Here is a 24,200-nt window from a genome sequence, read left to right on the forward strand (position 1 = left end):
CAGGGGTACCCCTAGATACAGGTTCTTGGTGGTGCACACTAATGCCAGGGTGGTCAAAGTAGTGCTTACTCCAGCCACTTCTTGATTTAGGTGGATCTTCACGCAGATGTACCCCAGATATCGGCAGGCAGCATCTCCGACTCTCATCAGATTTTTTATTTTTTTTTTTTTATTTTATTGTAAAACTTCAACTTGATAAGATATATCATGTTTTTGTTACAGTTCGATAAGTCGGGGAAACAGATGACATGCCCATCTCAATCGCACCTTTCATCTTTTCATTAGATGTTGCCAAAGTTCTGGTAAATGATGATTCCACTTTATAGTCATGCAGTTATCCGATTGACTAAACCATCCGATGTGTGGGCGCTGAGATTAGAATTTCATCGAAGAAATTAATTAAATTGCAAGACAACTTGATATTGTGTCCTGCCACAGCATAGTCCCACCAATCGTCTTCCTCGTTAGTAAGTGATTTAAAGTCCTTTAGATGTGTTTCGCGTAAGTTGGTTAGCGAAGGACAAACTGCTGCTAGATGTTTTAAGGACTCGATTGCTGATGTGCTACAAAAGCGGCATTTGTTGTCGGTTGCCTCTTTGTTCCTACGCATCCAGAGCATCTCGTTGGTGTTTAGAGCATTTAGGCGTAACTTCAAAAATTGTGCCCTATGATGTCGCGAAGGACAGTGTGTGAGGAATTTCGGTTGGCAATGAAGCTTGACTATGCTTCTTGAAGGTAGCGTGGATTTAAGAGCTGAGCGGTTGTTATAAGTTGTAATCCAATCCCAAGAGGCTAATTTTTTTTTGGCATGTTGGGGACGTTGGATTAGCTCTTCCTCGGATATGCCTGCTTCAATTGTAATCCTATTTAGCTTACTCCTCCATGTATTGATCAACACATTTGACGTCACATCTTTGGTTGGTTGAAGGATGTGATAAGCAGAAGTAGAAGAGCCAAGTTGTATCTTACGCAGCAGTGATAAAGATTTCCAAACTACTGACATATAGATTGAGTTTAAGGCTAACTCATATCTTAATGCTGATATTGAAATGTAGTTTGGAAGATTCAGAGCCCGTCTCCAGAACTTTCCTTCCAGTCGACTCCAGACATCATAGTTGATATTCAGCGCAGCTTCACTCCCGAAGGTGATTGTTGGGACAACTTTTTGTAGATAAAACATTATGACGGGGGTGATGGAGAATTTCCCGTAATCAGAGTTAATTTTAGCCGCTTGAAGGCTTAAGATCTTTGTTTTAGCTGTCAGATCTTTAATCCAAGCAGTTTCTGAAAGTGAGTCATTGATCATGACGCCTAAGTAGCGGATCGACTGGACGACCTCAAGTACTTGTTCGTCTATGTACCATCTAAATGCTTTGTCTTTTCTTGACATAGATCGACCGATACACAAGATCTTTGTTTTCTCAGTGTTTATGGTCAGCTCGTTTGCAGATAAGAACTCTTTCAAACGAGAAAGAAGGTGCTGTAGGCCAATTTGTGTTTGATCTACCAGCACTATGTCATCAGCATAGACCAGATGGTTGATGACCCGGCCATTGAGTTTCGGTGGAAAGCAGTGAGTGGATTTCAGCCAATCTGGTAGATCAGCAATAAAGAGTTTGAAGAGGTCTGCTGCAAGCGGACATCCTTGTTTAACGCCTCTGCACGTTCTTATTGGTTCTGTGAGGTCTCCTTGTGAGTTAATTCTGATTTGAATTGAAGTATTCGAATGCAGGGCAATGATTGGTTCTAGCAGATGGTTCGGGCAATCCCACAGATGTAATTTTGCCCACAATTTGGACCGATTGATGACATCGAAGGCTTGGCGAAGGTCAATAAAAGCAAAGAAGATTTTTTTCTTCGCCTCCATTGCTGACAGTTTCAGGAGCGATAAAAGTGTGAGGTTTGCGTCAGTTCCCACATTCTTCGTGAAACCTGTTTGTCGAGGATCGAATTTCCCAGATGAGAAAGCCCAATTTACCAATTGTTGACGCAAAAAGGTTCCGAAGATCTTGCTAATTGTATCCAGCAGGGCGATTGGGCGATAGTTCACAGGATCGGCCCGACAGCCCTTCTTGTAGATTGGAACCACTATGGCTTTGGACCACGAAGATGGAGTCATCTTGCGGAGTGCAATCTGAGAAAAGAGTTCCTGAATGAATACGGCCCAGAGTACTCTATGCTTTTTCAGCGTCAAATTTGAAATTTGATCAGGACCAGCAGCTCTGGAGTTGTTGAGTTTAGAAATTGCGAGCTCAATCTCATCGCATGAAGGTGTAATGCTCCAACTAGAGCTTGATAAGGTGGAAGGCATAAATACTTTGGACACAGAGTCTCCATAAATTGATGTAAAATGGTCATGCCATTTTTCGCCAGATATTTCATTGAAAATTGATGGATTGGATTTAGAGCGACCTTTATTTAAGATAGCCCAAATGTCACGAATATTTCTATGAGCCAGTAGTTTTAGCATAGTTTCTGCGCGTCCTTGATCAATTATAACAAGATGTGATCTTAACCAATTGCGATAGACTTGCCTGCGCCTCTTTATCTCCATAACCTTGGAATTTTGGTCAAGATGTGTTCTTTTGATCAACTTGATATCTCTTCTCAGTTTTTTTTTTGCTTCTGCAATTTCCAGACTGTATAGATGTTTCGGAGTTGTTCCAACAACTCTTGAATTAAGATTTATCTGGGTGAAATCTGACAAGAGTGGAGTGTATTCCACGGTCTGCAATAGGTGCAGGCTCCGGCTTATGTGGTTGATCTTTGGACCACTTACTCTCAGTCTATTTCCTGCAGCAGTTGATTGGAGTGGAACTGGATGTTTTTCTGGCGAGTTGCCAAGGTCCTCCCACCAGACTAGTCGCAACAAGTCATGATCACTCGATGTCGTTGGCAGCACGTTTAGAGAGGTTGCTTTTTCGAGCACATCAGACGAGGCCCAGATATAATCCAACGTGTTTTTCCGATTCATACTGTGCCATGTGGGATTTGCAGGAGAATCGCCTCGAATTGTTCCATTTAACATGTAACAATTGCGATCTAGAAGATCTTTCGCCCAGAGTTGTCCTCTCAAGATAACACCAGAATCTGGGAGCCGAACATTTGATTTCGAAGAGGGCTCAAATTTAAACCAGCTGCAATTTAGATCCCCGCATATTATTACTGAAACATTTTCGTGCTTCAAAAAAGTGTGATCGATTTCAGTCATAACAGATTCGATGAAAGCTGTAGATGAGATCATGGCGGGATTCCAATAACAATTTACGATCAAAATGTTAGAAACCACGGTTTTTGATGAAGATTTGATTAAGGTGCTTTGCACGAACGGATTAGGGTTCGTGGATTTAACCAATGACCACTGATTCCCAATTTTTAGAAGAGTTATTAGACCTGCGAATGGTCTTCCTTTAGAGTTCTTTTCAGCTGGATTAATTAAGATGGCAAATCCATCGCAAATAGGTGGATCGCGTAACCACGTTTCTTGTAAACAAATGATAAAGACTTTTTCCAATCCCTGGAATGAGTTGAATAGATGTTTGAATCCTCTGGTATTCCATGATAATAAGATTGACTCCTGCTTGGTAGTTTGTTGTCGTTGTTATTTGCATAGGCCTTGTGGATATCTTTTGAAGTTGTTGGCTCGTCTTTCAAAAGATTGGTGCATGGCAGCGTCTAAGATGTCAGGAGAGGAGACTAAAGACTGACGTAGGGCTGCACGCACAGCAGCTCCGCGGTTTGCCTCAAGGGCCATCTTAGATGCAGATGACAATGTTAATCCCAGAGCAGATGGTTCAAGAGTGAGATCGAAGCCGTACACCAAAAGATCTTCATTTGCTTGTAGTAGCATGTTTTTTACTGCTGCAGAGGAAATATGCAGTAGCACATGATCAGAAGCTGATTCGGATACGTATTCCACAATTTTGATATCGTCAGATGATATGGCTCGCAGCGGTGGAATACAAGCGAGCAATTTCAAGATGTTTCTTCGGTTTAGATTGACTTCATTTCCGTCTGAGTGAACATTTTGGAGACGAAGTTTCCACTTGCAATTTCTGGCTTCAGGATTTCCAAGGTCTGACATTCTTTTAGTTGGAGGTACATGCGATTTTAATTGATTTGATGTTTGTTTGGGATTTAACCTTGCACTTAGCGATTTTTGCTGTGCCTTATTTGGAGCAGAGGTAAGCTGATTGACAGCTGAGTTTACTTGTGGTAGCTTTGTGCGTTTGCCTGACTCTTCAATTCTCCTTAAGGGATCATCAGGTGGTTTGACAGTTTGAGCTTCTTCAGAAGTAGGAGTGGAATTTCCAAGGTCGTCCGAATAGGTTGATAGATTACATAAGTCAATTGCAGAAGCTGAGGAGCCATGAGCAGAGGATGACAGACTCGAATCAATCCGCCTGCGTTTTGCCGCTAACTTTGGCTGGTTCAATTTAGTGCGCGGTGAAGTTTGTTGCTTGTTGCCATCAGTACTTTTGGTAGATACAGTAAGAGATGGTCTTGAGAATAAGCTTGACTTCTTTGGAGTAGTAAGATTTCTTACAAACTTGTTCGTGGTTTGTTGTGATTGTTTCGGTAGAGTACTTTTTGATGGATTTGGTGTATATACTTGTTTTCTGCATGGCTTTTTCAGTTTGCTTTTTATCGTGGTAGTAATAGATTTTGCTGAGCCCTTGAAAATGTTAAATGAATTTACTGCCATAGCGGTTGATTTTACTTCTATTTTGCCAATTGAAGATGCTTGGGGTTCGAGATTATTCACATGTATGCCTGTGTCCTGAATGATTGGCACTGTTTTTAAAGCATCATGAGTGAAAAATGGCAAGCTTGGAGCAGAGCCAGATTGTACAGGTTCAATTGAGGCTGTCATTGGAGCTCTGATTGGAATAGAGTCAACAATTTCTGGTGACGTGTCTCGAGTCGAGTGATCAAGGGCTCGAGTGGGTGCATTCTTCCGCATCCACTTCACTGAGTCTAAGAGACCCTCCATTAAAGCATCATTTTGACAATGATGCCTTGCAGCAAGATCGCTCAGCCTGTCCTGCCATCTCGTGGCGGTCTCGGCATTGATTGTCATTTGGTCTTGAAGAAAACTCGAGAAGTGTTCTAGCTTGTCAATTTTAGACATTAGGTTGCTTATTGCAGTGCCTTGATCGCCGATTGTTCCAATAAGCGATTCAAGAATTTTTGTAAATGGAGCCAAGGCAATCGCCGAAGCAGCCAGTACATTATTATGAATTTGAGTAAGGGCTTCAGTTGCGATCCCAGAAGCTTGTGGTTCGAATTCATGAAAAGACGAAGAACAGTTTGAGTTGTCTAGATTATATTGTGGTTTAGCTGAACCATATTTCTTTGCAGGATTTGAAGATTGAGCTTCCTCGCCAGAATGGATATTTATGGCATGCGGAGTACTTGCGATCTGAGTGGAGTGTCCCAGTAGAGGAAGTTTGATGTGATTACTTTTCCTCTTGAGCTCAGCTACTCTTTGTAGGCGGCTAGCACGCGCAGCTGCACTCCGCTCCAAGTGTGTAGACAGTGGGTTAAGAGACGGTACTGACGGATGGATGGTATGTTCAATGTTGTTACCATGTTGTTGATCGCTAGTGATTAGCGTGGAGGAGAGTCCTACCTCCGGTGCTTGACATGCTAGACCACTGTTGTTCTCATGGTCTGAAAGATCTGGAATGATTCCTGAGGACTGAGGACAGTTTAAATTGACTTTCAGACTGCTGCGGATATTTTCCTGATGTAAAGGAATTGCGACAGATACTTTCGAAGTTTGTGCCTTCAAGGGTGTTGGTGATGGTTTGGTAGTCACGGCATCGTTAGAAGACGAAATCTTTGTCACTGGATAATCCAAGCCTGAATTGGAAATTTTTAGCAATTCCTCATCGGATACCAGATTTGAGGGAGGTCCTTTATCTTTCCAAGGGTCAGCCTCATTGGTTGATTTGCCTGAGTTGAGAGATGAGAGAGTCGCCGGAATCCTTGTCGTTGGTTGGAAAGGAGGTGTAAAGCTTGTGTCTGACAAAGAAACCGAAGTGACAGATACAATGTGAGCCGATTGTGGCTGATCGACTTTTGTTATTTTAGGTGCAGAGGAAGCGGTGGTACTGACATGCTCACAGTCACATGAGGCGTCAGTAAGGGGTGGATTGTTGATAGGTGTGAGAGTGCAGGAACTGGATGACACTGAATTAACTTGTGGGGTTTGGAGGGCACCTGATTGAATATTAGACTGTATTGAGAGGCTCGGTGCGTCTTCAGGTATAAATGGCTCATCAGAGCACATGAGTGTCAAAGGTGACAATGGTTGACTTGCCCCAGTCATTATTGGACTTGATAAAATTTGTGATTTGTTAGCAGCCAGTAACACACGTCCTGTTGATTTGCTTACCTTGGTTCCAGCCGTACCTTTCATCATCGACCAAGGATTTGTCGAACGACGTTGTTGTGTAGTTTTCTTTCTTGTTTGCGGTCCTTCTGCTCGTAGAGTCATTGTTAATGTCACTCGAACAGGAACAGCAGTAAAGCAGCAAACAGCCAAACAGTAAGATTCTTGCAGTCGCCCTTAACGCAGCCGGGCTTCACGCCGCAAGGGTTGCCGGGATTCTCTTTTGAATCTTTGCTTCCTGGAGTGGGTGGCGCCGAGAAGTGGGCGGGGCTTCAACCCGCGTCGCAGCGGTTCTCTCGCACACTCGTAACCAGCCTCTCACCTCTCACAAGGCGGGGGGTGCGAGGGGGGAACTCACTGAAATGGATTCAAGGCTAAATCAATAGCCTAGCGCAGCACAGCCAAACAGTAAGATTCTTGCAGTCGCCCTTAACGCAGCCGGGCTTCACTCATCAGATTTTGGCACTCCAGTGGTTCTAAGGGCAGGTGGGACATATGCTGGCGATAGTAGGGTTCATAGACAATAGTGAACTAGGAGTCACTGTCCAGTAGTGCTGTAATCTACCGCCCTTCAAGTTTGACTGGGATGGTCATGGGTGGCCCGATCAGGCCTGCAGGAATGCCTCTGGGAAGATGAGCATGAGTTTGCAGCCGGTTGCAGGTTGCTGGTGACATTCTCTTAGAGTTACAGAGCCCCTAGACTAATCGGAGATGGTCAGCTGTGGACCCTCCTGAGCCTTATTTTTGTGCTTGGTAGTTAGGAGTTCAGGATTTTGGATCCTTAGAGCTCCACGTGAGTTGTTGACAATGGAGCTTACTCCTGGGTTCGAGGTTCTAGCTGCTCCTCCGCTACAACCTCCTGGGCGTTTCCCGACAATGCTCGGGCTGGAGTTGATTTCAATGCAGTGAATAGAGCAGCTACTCAGGCAAAGTCTTGGGCTTGGTCACACAGACGAGTTGCGTGGCTGTCATCCCCACATCGATGACAAAATCTCCAGTGTGTTAAAGGTGCAGATGATTGGGTAAGATATTCTCGAGGGTCTTGGGCTCTTCTAAAACACCTGGTGTTCTCTTTCACGTGATGAGGGGGAAAAGTATCTGCCTCGCTGTTGATTTGCATTCTGATTTTCCTTGGGTAGCAGTTGGGTCTGTAGCTTTCTTGCCAGTTGTTGCAGCTCCTCAATCTGTTTCTGCTGAGTAAGGGCCTGGTCGAGTGCTGGGATCTTGCTTTGCACAAGGTGACTCAGTACATTGACATCAACAGTTTCTTCTTCCAAAGCACTTATTGGCCTTAATAAATCTTCATAGGAGGGAGGTGTGTCCAGTTTTTCGTGTAGCCTCAGTTGGAGGATGGGTATGTCAGCGTCTTTAGCTCCTCCAAGTATCTGCTTCAACCGACACTGGTTCAATTGGGAAGTCTCTACTCCTCCTCTATGATGTGCCAGGTGCAAGATGTGTTCAATCCTCACTAGGAACTCCGATAATTTCTCTCCCTGTTTCAGTGAGGTGGCATGGAAACTCATCATCAAATCTTCTCAGGGTTCAGTAGTGCCAAATGCTCCTTCCAGTGCGCCCATCACTTGTAGGGAAGTCGGATCCGGACTCAGTGTGCGCAGGGACTGTACCCTCTGTAGTGCAGGTCCTCGCAATGCCTCTATCACTCCTTTTTCTGCTTTTCTTGATCTGATACTTTCCAGTCCTGTAGCATAAGTTGCGTGAGGTCGGCCCGTACTTCATAACCCTCTTCTCCTTTGGGCACAGGATTTTTGCCTGAAAAGGGGCGCAAGCGGGTGTAGGCCCCATGTTCACTAATCAAAGGCGACTGTGTTTGATGCTCCATGGTTACTCTAACTGCTTCAGCCACCGCGGCAGCAATGACATTGGCATCGTTGGTGGGGGTCATAGCTTCTGGGTGGAGAGGTATTCCGGGCCAAGCATCTAAGTGCCTCACTGGGCAGGTAAACACTGGTTCTCGCCTTGTATTTCCCTGGGCAAGGTTTTACCTGTAAAAGAAACTCCACCATAACATAGCATATAATATTTGGTATCTGGCCCAGGTATGCGGCCCACACTTTTCACTTTACCAGTGACAGATTCTAAGGGACCAGTCATGGCTAATACTTCATCTGTTGTAATGTGTAGCGGGACCTCATCTATGATGAAACATGCCTTGGGGCTAAGCCCTTCAGCTTGTATCCAGTGTAACACATATTCATGCGCCATGTTGACTATCTGTAAATAACCACTAAGATTTTGATCAAGTTCCTGTGGGTAAAGCCCCCCCCCCCTCGAGTTATCTCAGCAGTGCCTCCAAAAGTGTAAGGTGTTTCTCTGCTTTTTATCTGTAGTAAAGATTGAACCGCACCTGTAGGAGACCTGAGCGTAGGAGTATAACACCTTACTGCACACGTGTGCAAAATAATGAAAACCCAGGGGGACTTTGGATAGACCCTCGAGAGTCGTCCCATGTGGATCAGCCAGATGACTGACAGCTAACCTTGTGCACCTGGTTTAATAAACAGACTCAGCCTTAGTTATAATAAGCGTGGACCGCTTTCGTTTATGTAATCATAATCTGTAAATTCGAGCCACGGTACACTTGGGTGACATTACATACATTGCTCCTAACAGAGGAGCTATCTGCTAGTACTTGAAAGAAAACAATACTTTAAAGTTCTCCATTCATCCCTTTCGGTGTCAACACTTTCACATTAGCTATTATAATATTAAAGTAGGTCCAGTGGGATCACCTTGAGGATACATGCCTTCACCTTTGGTAAATAAGCCTGTGAATAGGCCAGTGGGTTCACTTTGAAAACCAGAGCATTCACATTTGGTAAATAAATACTCTATTAGATCTGTGGAATCTTCCTGAGAGTTAGCGCATTCACATTTGGTAAGTAAATATTTAAATACACCAGTGGGTTAATTTTGAAAAACCAGTGCGTTCACATTTGGTAGCTAAATACTTAAATAGGTCGGACCAGCGTCTCCTCATGGCTGGTAGACAGATTGTCACAGTGACATACAACACTTAACACATCAATAAACAATACCAGTCCGGCTACCGGGCTGTAATTCACCTCGAATTTGAACTAGTCGTGCCCCAGTGCAGATAACACTGGGGGGGGAGTTGGACCTGTACCAAACCCTTACCCGTGGATCAAAGCGGGCCTCTTGAAAGTAATCGGGACCTACAAACTACAATGGTGAAACAAACCCCCTACGGCACCAATGTGCCTTACCCATCGAGTACCCTGAGTCGGCTACAACCCACCTCGCCATAAGGCGAGTTAAAAGATCCTCACACCCCCACGTAGCAACTGAGCAGAGGAACGTCTCTCAGCGCCACCGGGACGGACACGGCAAAGAATACTTTTTCTAAGGCACCTCCACTTCCCACGTGTTACCGCAAGCCGGCAGACGCAGGGAACGGGGTCCCCTTTTTCTCTCTCTCTTTCCCCCTTTCCTACCTGATGGTGAAGACGCAGCGCTGAACCCGTCCCCGTTCTTTACCACACGAGCAGGGGCGGGCCGGGAGAAGCACCTGCGGAGCGCTCCTTTGGATATTGTAACCCCAGCTCGCTCTCTCGACCGCGGGTGGGGGAGAGAAGAATGCCGGCCCAGAAAGGCGGACGCCCTACGGGCGGTGGGGTGCCCCTGGCGCAATCGAGGGCCTGAGAGCCCTCTGTGTCAGTCTCAAGCTCCTTTTCCGCCTTGTGTCTCCAGGCGCTCTCCCCCTCACGATCCCCTCGGGGCTCTTAAGCTCCCTGGGGTCTTTCCACCTTACTCCACCAGCAGGGGGGTTTGCGCCGGCCATGAGGCGAAACTACCTCAGAGACAGCCCCGCTCCCCCTGCTGGTGGAGCCTACCATATCTCTCTCTGGAAACAGAAGTGCGCGCCAAAACCTGTGCAGCAAAGATGAAACAAACATAGAGACGGGACAAAACAAACAGGCCATACGAACAAACGTGACACATAGCCTATGCACAATAGTGAAACCCACAGGAAATTCTGGTTACAACTGCATACCTGTATAATGTATTCTTTGCATTATATCTGCCATTATTTTCCCATGCACTTCTGACTAACGGCCCAATGACTACCATTCTCCTGCCTGCCTGCTACGACATTAGCGGAGTAAGGCTACATTCCTCTCTTAACCTCGCCGTAAACGTACCTCTTTTTAGTGCCAGATTAAACAGGCTTGTAAATGGCGCTGCCTTCCTCTTTCTGCACAACCTAATTTAATATACTCTTGCTTTAACTGCTCCGCCATTATGCATTTCTAGGCAAAAAAGGACAACCATACTGGCCCTTAGCACTTAATTGAATGTTTATGGTCTTGCGTCCACTTCCTCTCCATTTGTTCTTATGTGTCTCATTGCTTTAGTGTGTCTGAGATCATAATGAACGCTTTAGCATGTCTGCCTTTTTCTCCCCACTTCTAAGTATTTGCCCTTTCGTCTTTTCAGCTTCACTTTCTCGTCTGCGCATGTCCTGATCTCACTGACATACCTTTGTTTCCCGATTTCAGTGATAGGGCCGTATTCTCCTCGGTTTGGGTCTTTCGCCACCTGGCTGCTATTACTCTTATACATGATCTATGCCCTCCCCTCCTTAGAGAGCCCACTTGAGAGAAAAAAAAACTACTTTGCAAAGTGTGTTGTCCTGAATTCAGAGGCCATTGTCTTTCTTTTTGCCTACTCACCATTGCTATTCGTTTTTAAAAAAAAGTGTTGTTCCCTTAGTCCTGGGCGCCGCTAGTCTAGCAAATCTATCGAAGAGGCTGGTGCTACCCCGGGAAGGGGATGGGAGGCGGGTGGCGGAGGGGGGAGGGGGCTAAAGGGGCTATAGCCCCTGGTATTTTGGTTGTAGCCCCGGAAATAAGCTCTCCGAATCCCGCCAGTCCCGACGTTAGCTTAGTCCCATATATTTTCCATAGCTAGCAACAACCCTGACACAGATTCACCGTCATTTTCAATGAGTCGTTAGAATAGGTTTGACCAGGGGGAGCTTGCCGCAGATGGGCAGACTGCCATTGCCAGGGATGCCCCACCCACGCTGCAAATAGAATGGAGCTCAAGTTCCATTGCGGTGCAAGGGGAATGAAAGGAGTAAAGTCCTCTTGTACATTCGGTGCCCCGGGCAAATCGTTAGAATATACCCCCTCGCCGCAGGCGCGCGAAGTCCCACTCCCAAACTACACTGTGGCTTATCTACAGATTTGTAATGAAAAATGTGTCAGCCCTGCTTATGCCCCGACTAGACGATGATCTAAGAATTAGACAGAACTCATCTGCGCAGTTGTTTTTCATATTTTCATCAACACTCCTATTCAGACGTCCATGGTGGCTGCAGATGTTAAAGTTAAGTATGTCTTGCTGGGAATTGTGCGGTCCAAAAGGTTGTGTTTGCATCATGGTGACCAAGTTGTGCATGCTGCCGCCTCAGTGGTGTAAAGAAGCGACTGCTTATTGGAAACTGCTGAAACATGTATTCCCGATGAGGTGAAACGGGTGCAGAGACGCACAAGAAAAGGAGCCAAACAGGAATGGGGGCAGCAAAAGGGGATGGAGCAAGAAAGGAGGCCAAACTGCACCAGGAGACTGAGGGGGAGGGGGGAGAGAAAAGGGTCTAAACAGGAATGGGGCAAGGAAAAGTGCCAAATGGGGGCAAAAAGGGGGATCAAATGGGCTTAGAGGGACAAGAAAATGGGCTAAACAGGAATGGGGGGCAAGAAAAGAGGTGAAAGGAGATTGGGCACAAGGAAAGGGGCAGTGGTGTAGGGTCAACACTGATGTTTTAGGGAGGGGGCAGGGAAAAGGGAATGGTGGCACTTTCGGGGGTGGGAAAGTGCTTTTGTTTTTGGGGAGGGGAGTTGGGATAGGGAAAAAAGATAGGGACAGCGGCAGTGTTTTTGGAAGGTTGGGGGCATGGGAGATGGTAAGGGGGAGCGAGCCCCAAATTAGCACAAAGAGGTGGTAGGTAGTAGACTGCCTACCACACTGTTTGTGTTCACTCTTCACTTACCTTAAAACTCGCCATCATCAGCCGCTGTACCCGTCGCACCTGGGAGTATTCCTATCCTGTCCCAGCCAATCAATAAGTAGCTGGGGTGGGACAGGAAGTCAGGCAGCCGGGAGTCTGGGACAAGAAGTCAGGCGTGCTCACTACTAGTAAGGGATTTTTTAAAAACATGTTATCCGGGTTGGGGTCGGCTACAATAGCAGTGGTGCTCATGACCTGAGTCTACCCTCTTGAGGGTAGGCTCACATCACGAGTGCCACCTCTGACCCGGCGCCGGCTGCGGTGCTGCACCCCCCCCCCCCCCCCCAGGGCCAATGCACCCCATATAGCCACACGTTTCGCCCGCCCCAAGAAACGGGGCTGACACCTTTCATTTGCCACATTTTCAATCATTTGTATGGCGGAGAGGAGGGGTGAAACGCAATTTGCCTTTCCGCCTTCGCCTTCCTTCCTCTTCGCTATACAAATGCTCCAGCATTTGCGCCGACATGGATTTTCATGCCGACGCAAATGCTGTAGACCCCTATGGGGTTCCGCCGGCTTTATGCAGAAGCATAAAGCCGGCGGAACCCCATAGGGATCCATTGTACATGCTGCCCGCCATGCTCGCATTTACTCACTTTGCAAATTACGAAAATTTGGCGACGGGGACCTGGTTATGCCTCTGTGCAAACGTACCAGGTCCCTACCGCCAAATACCATTTTTGACGAAAATGAGCTCTGGTGTGGGTTGCTGTGGTTAAAGCGGCATATAGATGTACTGGGGGCCTTGTGTTGGCTTCCTACTACTCTCGCTAGCTGCCTTCGGTATGTGCGACTCGCACATCTCCCCCCAAAATCAGAGTTCTCTCTGGACAAGTAGGAACACTGCTTTGAATGTCACCAGCGGCCAGCATAGCAGAAACATACACATAAAAACGACTGCCCTCCGCAATTTAAGCGTCTCAAATTAGTCCTCCACATCCGTGGGTGGAGCAGATCTTGGTAAAAAATATATGCTGCTGCTGGTAGTATTATTGTTATATATTGGCTACATTACATTATGCATTTACATAGGATGGTGTCAAATTTGAACCACAGACCTCTTAAAGTATGCTTCCCTGGTGTGCTGGAGACAATTCTACCAAGAACTTGTGCGTCTTTATGTAATTGAAATTGCATTTTGTATGTCTCGAGTCACTGTTCACCCGGTATTGCCAAATTAATAGAAATAAGAACAGTAGTAGGGTTATGATTCTAAATGCACGTAAAAATGGAAATTCATTGAGAATTCCCCGTCACCCCCCGAAAATAGCAGAGATAAAATTCACCACTTGAGGTCGCTGGCGTCTCACAGTTAAAACGGTGTGCCTGCTGGTAATGTTATTTGAAAGAGCAGTCTGGTACGCAACTTTTTGTACAAATATCTTGACCACTCCCGTCCATGCTAATTTGTTTTCCTAATTTGCTTAGATACGGATACTTACCGACGTGGCAAATAAAACAGTTGCCTGTTCCTGAGCTGGCGGCTCCCAATTGCCTTGTCATCACCTGGGTCACTAACCGACAGAAGCACCTGCGATTTGTGAAAGAGGAGCTTTACCCTCACTGGTCGGTGGAGCCTCTAGCCGAATGGCATTGGGTGAAAGTGAGTTTACTTTTCCAGAGATTAAGTTTGTTTTTTAACCTTCTACGTGCCTTTATTGGAGGTAGTTTGAATTACTGCAACATATTCTTCACACACACGCCCTTGCAACCTTCTCCCCTCGAACGGACTTAAAACGAACCCCTTAACACAGCAATACAAAACGTTTTTGGGGCGGGGCGAGAGGAAGAAGAACATGCAAGTGCATACATGCCAACATTGTGACCCAAAATCTGTAGGAATCTTAACGTTTCAAAAATAGTAATGAGCATAATGACGACATCACAGAAAATGATGTCACATCAATTTGGCCCAATGGAATGACAGGATATAACATTACAGACTGCAAAGCGCACATGTAATGTCCCAGAACGCAAGTAATATAAAAACAAATATATTGCTGCATTAATAAGACTGCTGACTGGCAACATGGGGCTGTTGCTTGGGGCCCCTCCGAGGCTCATTGCCCCTTTTAACTGAAAGGGTGGAAAAGCCTTGATGCCATCCCTGCCCTTGACACATCAATTATCAAATATTTTTTGAAAGTGTGGCAGTGTGAAAAAAGTAATGAGGTGATAACAGTCCTGTATACTCCAGGGTAACTGACTGCCACAAGGGCTCCCACAAATGCAGCTTGTAAGGCGTGTGCGGCAAAGCGCACATTTAAAGCCCCAGAACGAAAGAAATATATGGAGAAATATATTGCCATGTTAATAAGACTGCTGATTGGGAACATGGGACCCTCCATAGGTTAATGCATGGCACCTTTCAACTGAAAGGGTGGAAAGGCCCTGATGCCGTCTTTGCCCTTGACACATTGTTAGGCAGAATCATATGCAGTACCCTTTGGGAACAGTACACAATATAGACTACAAGTGTCAGTACAATTTCACCTTTGGTACAAGCCTGTACTACACAGTAATGTGGTAGCAGTGGCTGAGCAGCCAGACTTATCTCAAGAGTAAAGTGAGCAGTACAAGAGGTTACACAAAGGACTAGCAAGCACAGTGATTCAAACAAACACTTACTCAAGGTTTCTTGGTAAAAGAATATACATTTATATATACAGTAATTTGGAAAACATTCCACTAGCAAGAGCAGCTCAATATCACAATCGAATATACTACAATGCACAACCAATCAGTTTCTGAACAAGTTCAGCTCCCCTGAGGTGGGAGCAAAATGGCACTTCAGTTACTTTAAAAAGGGGTCAAACGACAAGGTTATAAGAATTAACAGCACACATACTTTCAGAGGTAGGGCAAATAGTTTCAGTCCACTACAACCAGCAATTCAATTCAATACGCTTGGGCCAGAGTCAATGCTTCAGAGTCTTGGATAGGATAGCACAGTCCTGCTACTAAACGGTTAAGTCTTTGCCACGGTTTTTTAGAAGTAGTTGGTCAGACGAAAAGTTATATGTTGGTTTAGGGAAGGACCAGCCTTCGAAGTTGGGAAAGTTTCACAAACTTTCACTGCGGCCAGAGTTCTTAACCGCACTTGCACAGTACCTTTAAAATGAAGAAGAGCTGTAGCTGAGGCAGTTGTTCCTGGCATTTCCTGCAGATCTTGCTGTTCCTGAGCTTCAGTCGTGGGGAGAAGAAGGAGCACGTCGGGAGGGTCCTGCACTGGCCAGGGAAGAGGCCACAAGCTTGGCAAAATGTCGGTTTAAGATGTGAGTGCCTTAAATACCAGAAACTGATATCCTTCCCACTGGCTACCCGCTTTTCAACAGCACTCTGAAGAAAATTCGACCAGTTTGGGGACGGTGTCCAGGCAGTTTACGAGTTGGTTGTTCCCACCAAACTCAAGGGAAGAAGTTAACCTTGAAGGGCTTCTCTGTCCATAGAGTTTCAGGCAATTCGGACCAGCAGCAGGGCTTTACCGGTGGACCAGGAGTTGCAGCAGTCATCTTCCTTCAGCTCGTCTTTGGTTCTTTCGTTCCAGTGGTCGACTCTGCTTTCCAAGTCCGAGAGGCCTGCTTTTGAACAGTTTTCCCCCATTCATTCCAGCCTGGCTGTCACTCACACAGCAGGGTGGCTGCCCTTGCCGGACAGCCAGCCGGCCAATCACGCCAGAGTGCATTCAGGTCTCCTAGGAGACTAAGCACAGGGAGTTTCGGGCACCTCCCTCACATCCTGTCCACCCCAGACACTCAGGCGCCAGAGGAGGGCTTCCAAAGGCCAACGAACAAAGGGCCCAAACCTGGTTTGGAGCGCAGAGTTAAATACAAGAAGGACCTTTTCTAAAAAAAAAGTCTAAAAAAGTCGACCGGTGTCCGTTTTTACAGATAGGTCTTGGCCGCCATATTGGAAAACATGGCTGAGTAGTTGTAGCTACCGGTGTTCGCGGTCGGGAAAAATCATGGTCGTTTGTTAAAAACCACTGCCAGCAGCCATTTCAAGTAGAAAAGGGTAACATTTGACTGTTACATGAGTGTTTAGACTCAGGGGATGCTAGGCAACCCCTCCAGCACACTATAGGAAGATAGTGTGTGCTGGGTCTGTACATTTAAAGAGACTAGTAAAGTCAATTTAACTTTACATGCTCTGGGAGACAGTAGTCAGTCCCAGAGAAGGTATTTGAACCTTGGAGAGTCTGAAAGACACCCCTGTGCCACTGCACTTAAGGTGCTGTGTGACACACAAGAACAAGATGATGCCTATGGAGTTGTTTTAAAACTCCATATCCAAAGAACACAAAAGTAAAACATACATCAAAATTCATGGAAGATTGGGGAAGAAGGCTTGCACTCTTTCGAGGTAAAAATTTAAATACTAGAAATCCAGCAAAGTTGCTGGGGGTCTCAAAAGGTAAGGGAAATTAGCACATTCTTGAGAATTCTCCCTAACACACATCAGTTGTCATTAAACAAAGTAACTAATTTACCATACCTGCCTCAGAGATTGTAGATGTTTGCAGGTAGCAGCTGTGTGTATTTTGCAGCAGAGTGAAAGACACAGGTTCAGAAGAATTTCTGCAGTGAGACAGAGCACCAGCACGGAGCTCTGAATAAACAGCACGGTGAGCTCAGGACAGACAGGCAGCTCTGAGAGGCACGGGATGCGTGTGGTGTCACGCTCACGCTTTGACACTTGCCTGGACCTCACCTGCAAAATCACTAGAGTACAATGTAACAAGAGGGGAAACATGTTATTGACGAAGTAGAGCCTGTGTTACCAGGCTTTATTGTGTGTTGGGTGACTGCCGCCCCATTTAGAGGTCCTACAGTGAGGGCCTCTAATGAGAGCACAGATCGCCTAGCACACAGTAGAGGCCAAAGGCAAGGGCTCTAACTCTATTAGAGCTGGCGCAGGAGGAGGAAAGACACAACCTCCTCTGGGGCTACTTGTGACTGAGCGCAGTGTGAGCACACCCCATAGGGAAGCTTGGAATGCAGCTTTTTACAGGTGGTTACAGCATCCATTCCGCACTTTCCCAATGTCTAAAGGGATGGGGGAAATGCTTTAATGTACAGAATGACATCTTCACCTTATGTTATCTCGCACCTCGGACAGGGCTTTACATGGGATCAGAAATCGAGTGGGGGCTGCAACCATCGTGTGCGGCCTATCGAATAGTGGTCATGACCGAAAGGGCTGGGCAGAGGACTTAGACAAGGGCCTCCTGCCCAAAAGAATACATTATGAAACCCTGAAAACATGTACTTTGGGTTACTCAGAATTGCCTAAAATGGTCTTGTATGCATCTAGTCTATATTTTATAAAGACACTTCTCTCTGACTCAATTTAAAAAAAAAACTATCTGTAAATAAATCAAACTCTCACTCAGTATAAAAACAATTAAATCAGTGAGTAAATCACCCTCATTCCATAAATGAATCGCATATGATAAAGGGTGGAGGGACAAACGCCCCCTAGGATGGTACCTGCTGTTTTGCATACAATCAACAAGCATATTGGGAAAATAAGGATGACTACAGATTTTTCGATTTGCCAAAAATATCTGTGATAGTAATTCAAGCATGCAACCTTTCTGAGAATGTAATGCACACTGGGCTTCGTGCTCATTTGTATTTGTCAAAACGGGATACCCTAACAGTAAAATGTCTGTAACAATGAACCATATATACGACTTGTGTGGACAGCCTCAGCTGTTGGTGTGAGACTGCATGAGCACAGGATGACGTCTCAGGCCACTAAATGCATTCTGTTTACAGCTTGTATATTGATTTCTTCATTCTCTGCAATTCTTAGCTAGCACAAGTGAGCTGCAGCATGTTTTCAGATTTCATCACATCAGTTGCTTATTAGTGGGTGCCCCAGCTCGGAGAAGTTTTTGGAGCTTATTGGGTCGCTGCTCCGCCCACTTAAAGTCCTGATTGCTTAACTCCGCAAATTAAACACTGTGGGCCCGATTCATGGAATATTTGCCTGGTTCACAGTGAATTTGCACTGCTGAAAAGTGACTTTGCACTGCCAACATAAACACTGAACCTGATTCACGGAACTGTGCAAAGTGTATTTTTGCCGTGCAAAGTCAGCGCATAGTCATTTTTGCAGGACAAAATGACTTTGCCCGGCAAAAATAAACTTTGCACAGTTGCATGAATCAGGGTTTGTATTGGCAGTGCAAAGTCACTTTTCAGCAGTGCAAATTCACTTTGAACTCACAAATATTCCATGAATCGGGCCCGGTATGTTGAAACCCATCCAGATTCCTCTCGTCATTCGCCTGTTGTGATTGGCGGGCAGTGCCACATGGCCCGCACTGTAGGTCCTGTCCTGCCGCCTGTGGGGCCTGCCTGCTCGATGACGTGACGTGACCTCAAGAGGCAGACATGAGTGCGCAACACATCCTCCGAAAGAGTCTCCTTTCGGAATATGGTTACCTTGTCAAATCTGATAGAACTGGAACAACGTACAAAATGACTAATCGCTGAAAAAAGGCTAAGAGATGGAATCTAATAAAAACTGTCGCATTCAGACTGCAAACTTTGAAAAATAATATTTATACAAACCCCACGAAGGCACAGCTGCTCCAGACTAGATAAATGCAGAACGCCCACGTGTATTTCCAGTAAATCTTACTTCTCCCTGGCAGATTACCAGAGCTGGGGAATTTGTGTTTCCCTTGGATTCAACGCACAAGAAGCCATATGAAGTTCTTATACTCGGACGGCTGCGAACAGGCACGTGCTCGCCATCCAGGTAGGCAGATAGCTTTGCACATTATCAAAAAAGAGCAAATAGTGCAATTCCTAAGCAATAGTAGACAGTCTTTTTTATTTACCGTAACCGACTGGTGTACAGTATTATTTAAATGTATAATGCACAGTGCTAACCCAACTGCTTCACTGCACTTAAAAAAAAAATAACCTGGTGCTCACGGTTCTGAGTGTACTTTCCGTACTCGCTGGCACAGTGTTTGTCTCAGTGCACAGTAACACGCTCACCGGGTCTTTTGTTTCTTGTTGGCTCTAGAAGTAAATCCGAGGTGACGGAGGTTCCAGTTCCGGATCACAAGTTAATTGTCAGCGTGCCCTGCACACTCCACTCCCACAAACCTCCTCTCACTGGTACGTTATTTTGCAGCGTGTCTAGCAGCACAGTATTGCTCGCATTGCTTAACACGCTTTGTCAGTTCATGCATGCCTCTTTTTTTAGATGGTTTGTTTGTATGGCAAACAAGGCCATCTGCTGCTGTAAACGTGTAGATTAATCTATACTGGTCAGAGTCTTGCTTGTGATTTTCAAATATTTCATGAGTTCATTCTCTTTTGCCATTTTGCGCTGCTTCGATTCACAGATGCCCCAATTATTTGTGATCACTTTAAGGAAATGCGCCCCTCCCCGTTGGAGAGTCAACTGAGGTGTCAAAAGTAATTTCGCTCAGGGTTTGATGTATACTTCATCCACAAGCCGATACACTAGTTAACCCGTATGTGATAAACATGCTCCTACATCCGGGTAATTGAAATCCTCCCCTTTATTTTTGCAGCGAGATCCTTTGGCTCAGTTCATCCTTGGCAGGGTTTCAAAATGGCGACATCTGTTCCCGTTTCTATTCAGTAGCAGATACCATGCGTCTTAAGATCCGTGTTTGGGTTTTCATCTTAAAGTGCAGTCTTGCCTTTCCAGTTTGGAGAAGCCTAAAGCACATTTTTAATGTTGGTGTTGGTGGTCCCCTGCATGTAAATACCGCTTGACAAAATGAATCTCCGAGAGTCAGTTAAAGTAGCAATTCAATGTGTTTGCGTCATTGGCTCCTATTGTCCTCCTGCTGCCTGCCCACACATGAGAAGGACGTCACTTCTGTTTTCCCTGTAGGCAAGAGGCAGAATGTTGCCCCCTATGTCTGTTAGCCGGTACCCTTGCCTCAATCTTGCTAATGCAGTAAATGCATCATCCACTGCTACCGTCCCTGCTGCAGAATGCTTCAGGCTATTATTAAAACATGCTTGCAGGAATTTAGGCTTGAAGTGTGTACCTGATTTTCCACAGTCTACTGGATTGTTTGGACTTGTGTTGCCTGACCAGAACTGGCGTTGTTCTTGTGCACTGGTGAAGGACCTGTGATGAACCCCACTGCCTAATTCTGGGGATATCGAATGCAGCGGTGGTAGGATAATACAAAAGGCAAGGGTAGACAGGGAGCCAAAAGTGGTGCTGGAATGTTATTTTCAAAGCCTCCCCATATAACTGTGCAAACAAGGATAGTGAGCAAGACGAACTCCCGTAAGGTGGGTTTGGCGGTTTCCCACCAAATAAAATTTGAAAAAATAGGTCCAAATAGTGAATTGTAAATCGCATATGTCCATATATGTAGTGGACGTCAGACTAGGGATAGTATTACTGGCCTACATCCCTTTTCGACTTTCTAAAAACAACAACTGTAATACTCTGCAGCTTCCACTAGATGTCGGCCTATGCATAGAATGTGAATCTAAATAGATACAAGGATCAGAAATACGATTACGGTGAGTAATGTATCCCATAAAATTACAGACATATAATAACTATTTGTTGAAAGTGAGGAAAATATAATGGAGGCTTAATATCAAACTCTTTACTTCATAGACTTGAGGGGCATGAGGAGAGATGGAAGGGGGCTGGACAACTGGTAGAAAGGGTCCAAGGAGCAGAAAAGCAGGCAGTATAATCTTAGGTCGCAGATGCAGCACTCAGGACTGCCCAGAGGTATGTTCAAGGTGTTAACGGGGAAGACCGTGCATCGGGGAGCCGAAATATGTGCTTACGATTATTAGGTCACGGGCAAAGCGCGCTTACAGGTTTTGCTTACCGATGGCAGTGGAAGGCAGATTCTAGGTGTCGGCTTGTCGTGTTTGTACGAGCATTAGGTCACGGGCAAAGCGCTCTTACAGGTTTTGCTTACCGATGGCAGTGGAAGGCAGATTCTAGGTGTCGGCTTGTCGTGGTTGTAATATTCAAAGTGACTACACAGAGGCCCTATCTGCAGTAAACTCTGCCCAAATTTGCGATAGGCGAGAGAGGAAAACGATCACGATGGGTTTCAGTAACCACAATATCATTGTGAAATGGTTTATCACTGGGAGACAGCGAATGATGAAAGACAGTTAAGCAGTGTGGATCTGTGTTACCCACTCGCAAGGTGAGGCAGCAGATGGCCTTCCAAGAGACCGATCTGATTGGGGTCGGGGATGGAGGAGTGAGGAGTGAGGAGTCTTCCTGCTGCAAACATGAGATTTTGCAGAAGCACCAGGACAGGTTTCAAGTCCTGCATCCATGATGAGTAAGCTAAGCAGAGGCTCCACTTTTGGTATTTTAGGAGTTCCCAGCCCAAAAAGCACATTGGCCCCAGCTACATTTTGGCATTTTAGTCAAGTACAGAGATTATTCCTGTATCCTCAGCTGTGTTGGGGGCGTCCCCAACTATGGTATAGATGACCTTAACCAGGGATCTGTCAGTTTAGGCCCTGTTCAAATCCCGACCATGTAATAGCATGCAGTTCTCATTTCTGTTACTCTCCGCTCATATGTGGCGCTTGGATAACAAGGAAATTCCCTAGAGATCTGTCATTGGTCTCTAGTGTATGATTATATGTTTATTTGCTTCTGCCTACTACCACACAACAATGCCTCAGAATAGGGACTCGGCACTGTCTATAGCTACCGGAAGGTCCCCCAAACCAGAGATTCATCCCTTTCACACTAACATGATTTGCCTACACGTGCAGAGACTGTGCGTATTCTTCACTGCACTGTCCTTGCAAGTGGAAACAGCAGTCTTCCTCACGCAAGGAATAAACACTGTATGAATGGTGCACATTAGTTTGTCATGTACTTGCGCTCTGCCATACCCAAGGTCGAATGGCTCTATCATATCCCGGGATGATAGCTCAGCGGCAGCGTGCTCGCCTTCGAAGCAAGACGACACGAAGCAACACAGGTTCGATCCCCGGGGCCGCGCTTAGAAACCGCTGGGTATTTAAGCGCATTATAAATACGCAACTAAGACAAGCAACTATGCAACTAAAAACAAAAAAAGATTTCCTGTAACAGCGCCTCGATGCCCGCGGGCTGTGTGAGCGCTTTAAAAATGCAGAATAAATAAATATTTTAGGCTGTCACAGCACTCTAGTCCCATCCACCCATCCTGCTCTCCCTACCCTCACCCTATCCCCACCCACACTATCTTTACTCCTACCCCCTCTCGCTCTAGCCAGACCCAGCCCACCCTCTTTATTCCGCCACCCTACTCGCGCTCTCTACCACCTCCCATCCTCTCTCTCACTCCCACCCTTTCGCGGTCATATTTCATCTTGTTCATCATTGATGGCACCCTCTATCGATGGCTTCCTCCCTTGCTCTAGTCCCCTTCTCATTCTATTGCACCCCTGCACCCATGATCACACCCTCCTTTGAAACTTTGCCCTCTTCTCCTTGCGCTCTGGTGCCTATAAACGCAAAATGCAAAGAAAGACACTGAACGCAAAAACTATTATCTTTGTCAATGCGTGTTTGCTGTCATGGCCCTTGTCTCATTTTTTCTATACGGTAGGTCTGTGTTGTTACTCTTTGCTTTAAGAGGCCCATTGTTTAGCAGTGAAGCTAATACTCATGTAAATGATGTCTTCTACAATTGCGTCGGGTTTATGTATGAAGTGAATGTCTTTCCTTTTCCTGTTGAGAACGTGGCATTACTTATTCGTCCAAGAGAAAAGAAAGCCGGGCAGTGCTCTTGTAGGCCCCTCACGCTGCACTGTATAATAAAGGTACGTTTCTCGGCCTCGGTGGCATCCACCCCTTTATGCTAGTGGCGACCCAGGACTGCAGTCCGAGCAGGCCTCGGCTGTAATACAACGAGTGAAAGAAGGACGCATAACCTGAGAATAGCAAGTTAAAGAACTTCAAGATTTTTGTAGGTGCCACTAGAGAGCAGTCTAACCACACGGGTGAACTTTGAATACAAATATTAAGAAAAGGGGGAAGGCCAGGATGACTCACACGTGTTCTTTACGTTTTGTTTTGCTCACAAATATTGGTATTTATGACTATTGTCGGTCTTGTTCAGCGCCACTGTTGCCGCGAATGCACTTTGATACACGCACACATCTTCTTAGTGAAGGATTGCAGCAATTTATTTCTCTGGCTTACAAAGGGGAAGAGGATGCAAATTAAAGTAAGCCATCACAAGGAGACGGAGCCGAGCCTCTAACTATGAAATCATGACTGCAGGGGTTTGCGGTGATGAATGTCCCGTGTTTAATGCTCCAGATTGTACATGTCACTGGAAATGTACTTAAACTACTTTATGCAAATGGTACAAAATGAAATTCGATTTCTCATACTTTAACTCAAACACCAGCAGGTCTTGTGTCTGGCTCAATTTATGGTTCTTGATTCAAAATGTAAAGCATCTTGACACATAATATGATTATTATTTTTTTTTTTACATCTAATGAATCACTGCTTTAGTTTTTCTGCTTTCTTGCCTGCGTATGGATTGAAACATAGTTAAACAAAAGCCTGTGGTGAATTATATGTTTTTTCAAGGAAAGAGATTGATGTAAAAGAACATTTTAAAACAAGAATGGCCTTAATCCCCTCCACCCGCTACTACGGTTACCAGACATTTGGTCGAAAAAATTTGGTCGATTGGACAAATGGTCTAACCAATTTGGTCGAAAGCCAAATGGTCGAATT

At 45.6% G+C, this 24,200-nt stretch overlaps 1 protein-coding gene across 1 annotated transcript in view; it reads left to right on the top strand.

Moving 5' to 3' along the window:
• The window catches only part of METTL4 (methyltransferase 4, N6-adenosine), a 331,121-nt gene that overhangs the window by 230,842 nt on the left and 76,079 nt on the right, over positions 1 to 24,200 (top strand). Inside the window, exons 5-7 of the mRNA XM_069620861.1 lie at positions 13,881 to 14,055; positions 19,117 to 19,223; positions 19,497 to 19,591. Of these exons, the coding sequence (XP_069476962.1) occupies positions 13,881 to 14,055; positions 19,117 to 19,223; positions 19,497 to 19,591 (377 nt within the window). The remainder of the gene's footprint in view (positions 1 to 13,880; positions 14,056 to 19,116; positions 19,224 to 19,496; positions 19,592 to 24,200) is intronic.

This window comes from Ambystoma mexicanum, chromosome 5q (assembly GCF_040938575.1).
Source record: "Ambystoma mexicanum isolate Mex_15411 chromosome 5q, UKY_AmexF1_1, whole genome shotgun sequence".
NCBI lineage: Eukaryota > Metazoa > Chordata > Amphibia > Caudata > Ambystomatidae > Ambystoma > Ambystoma mexicanum.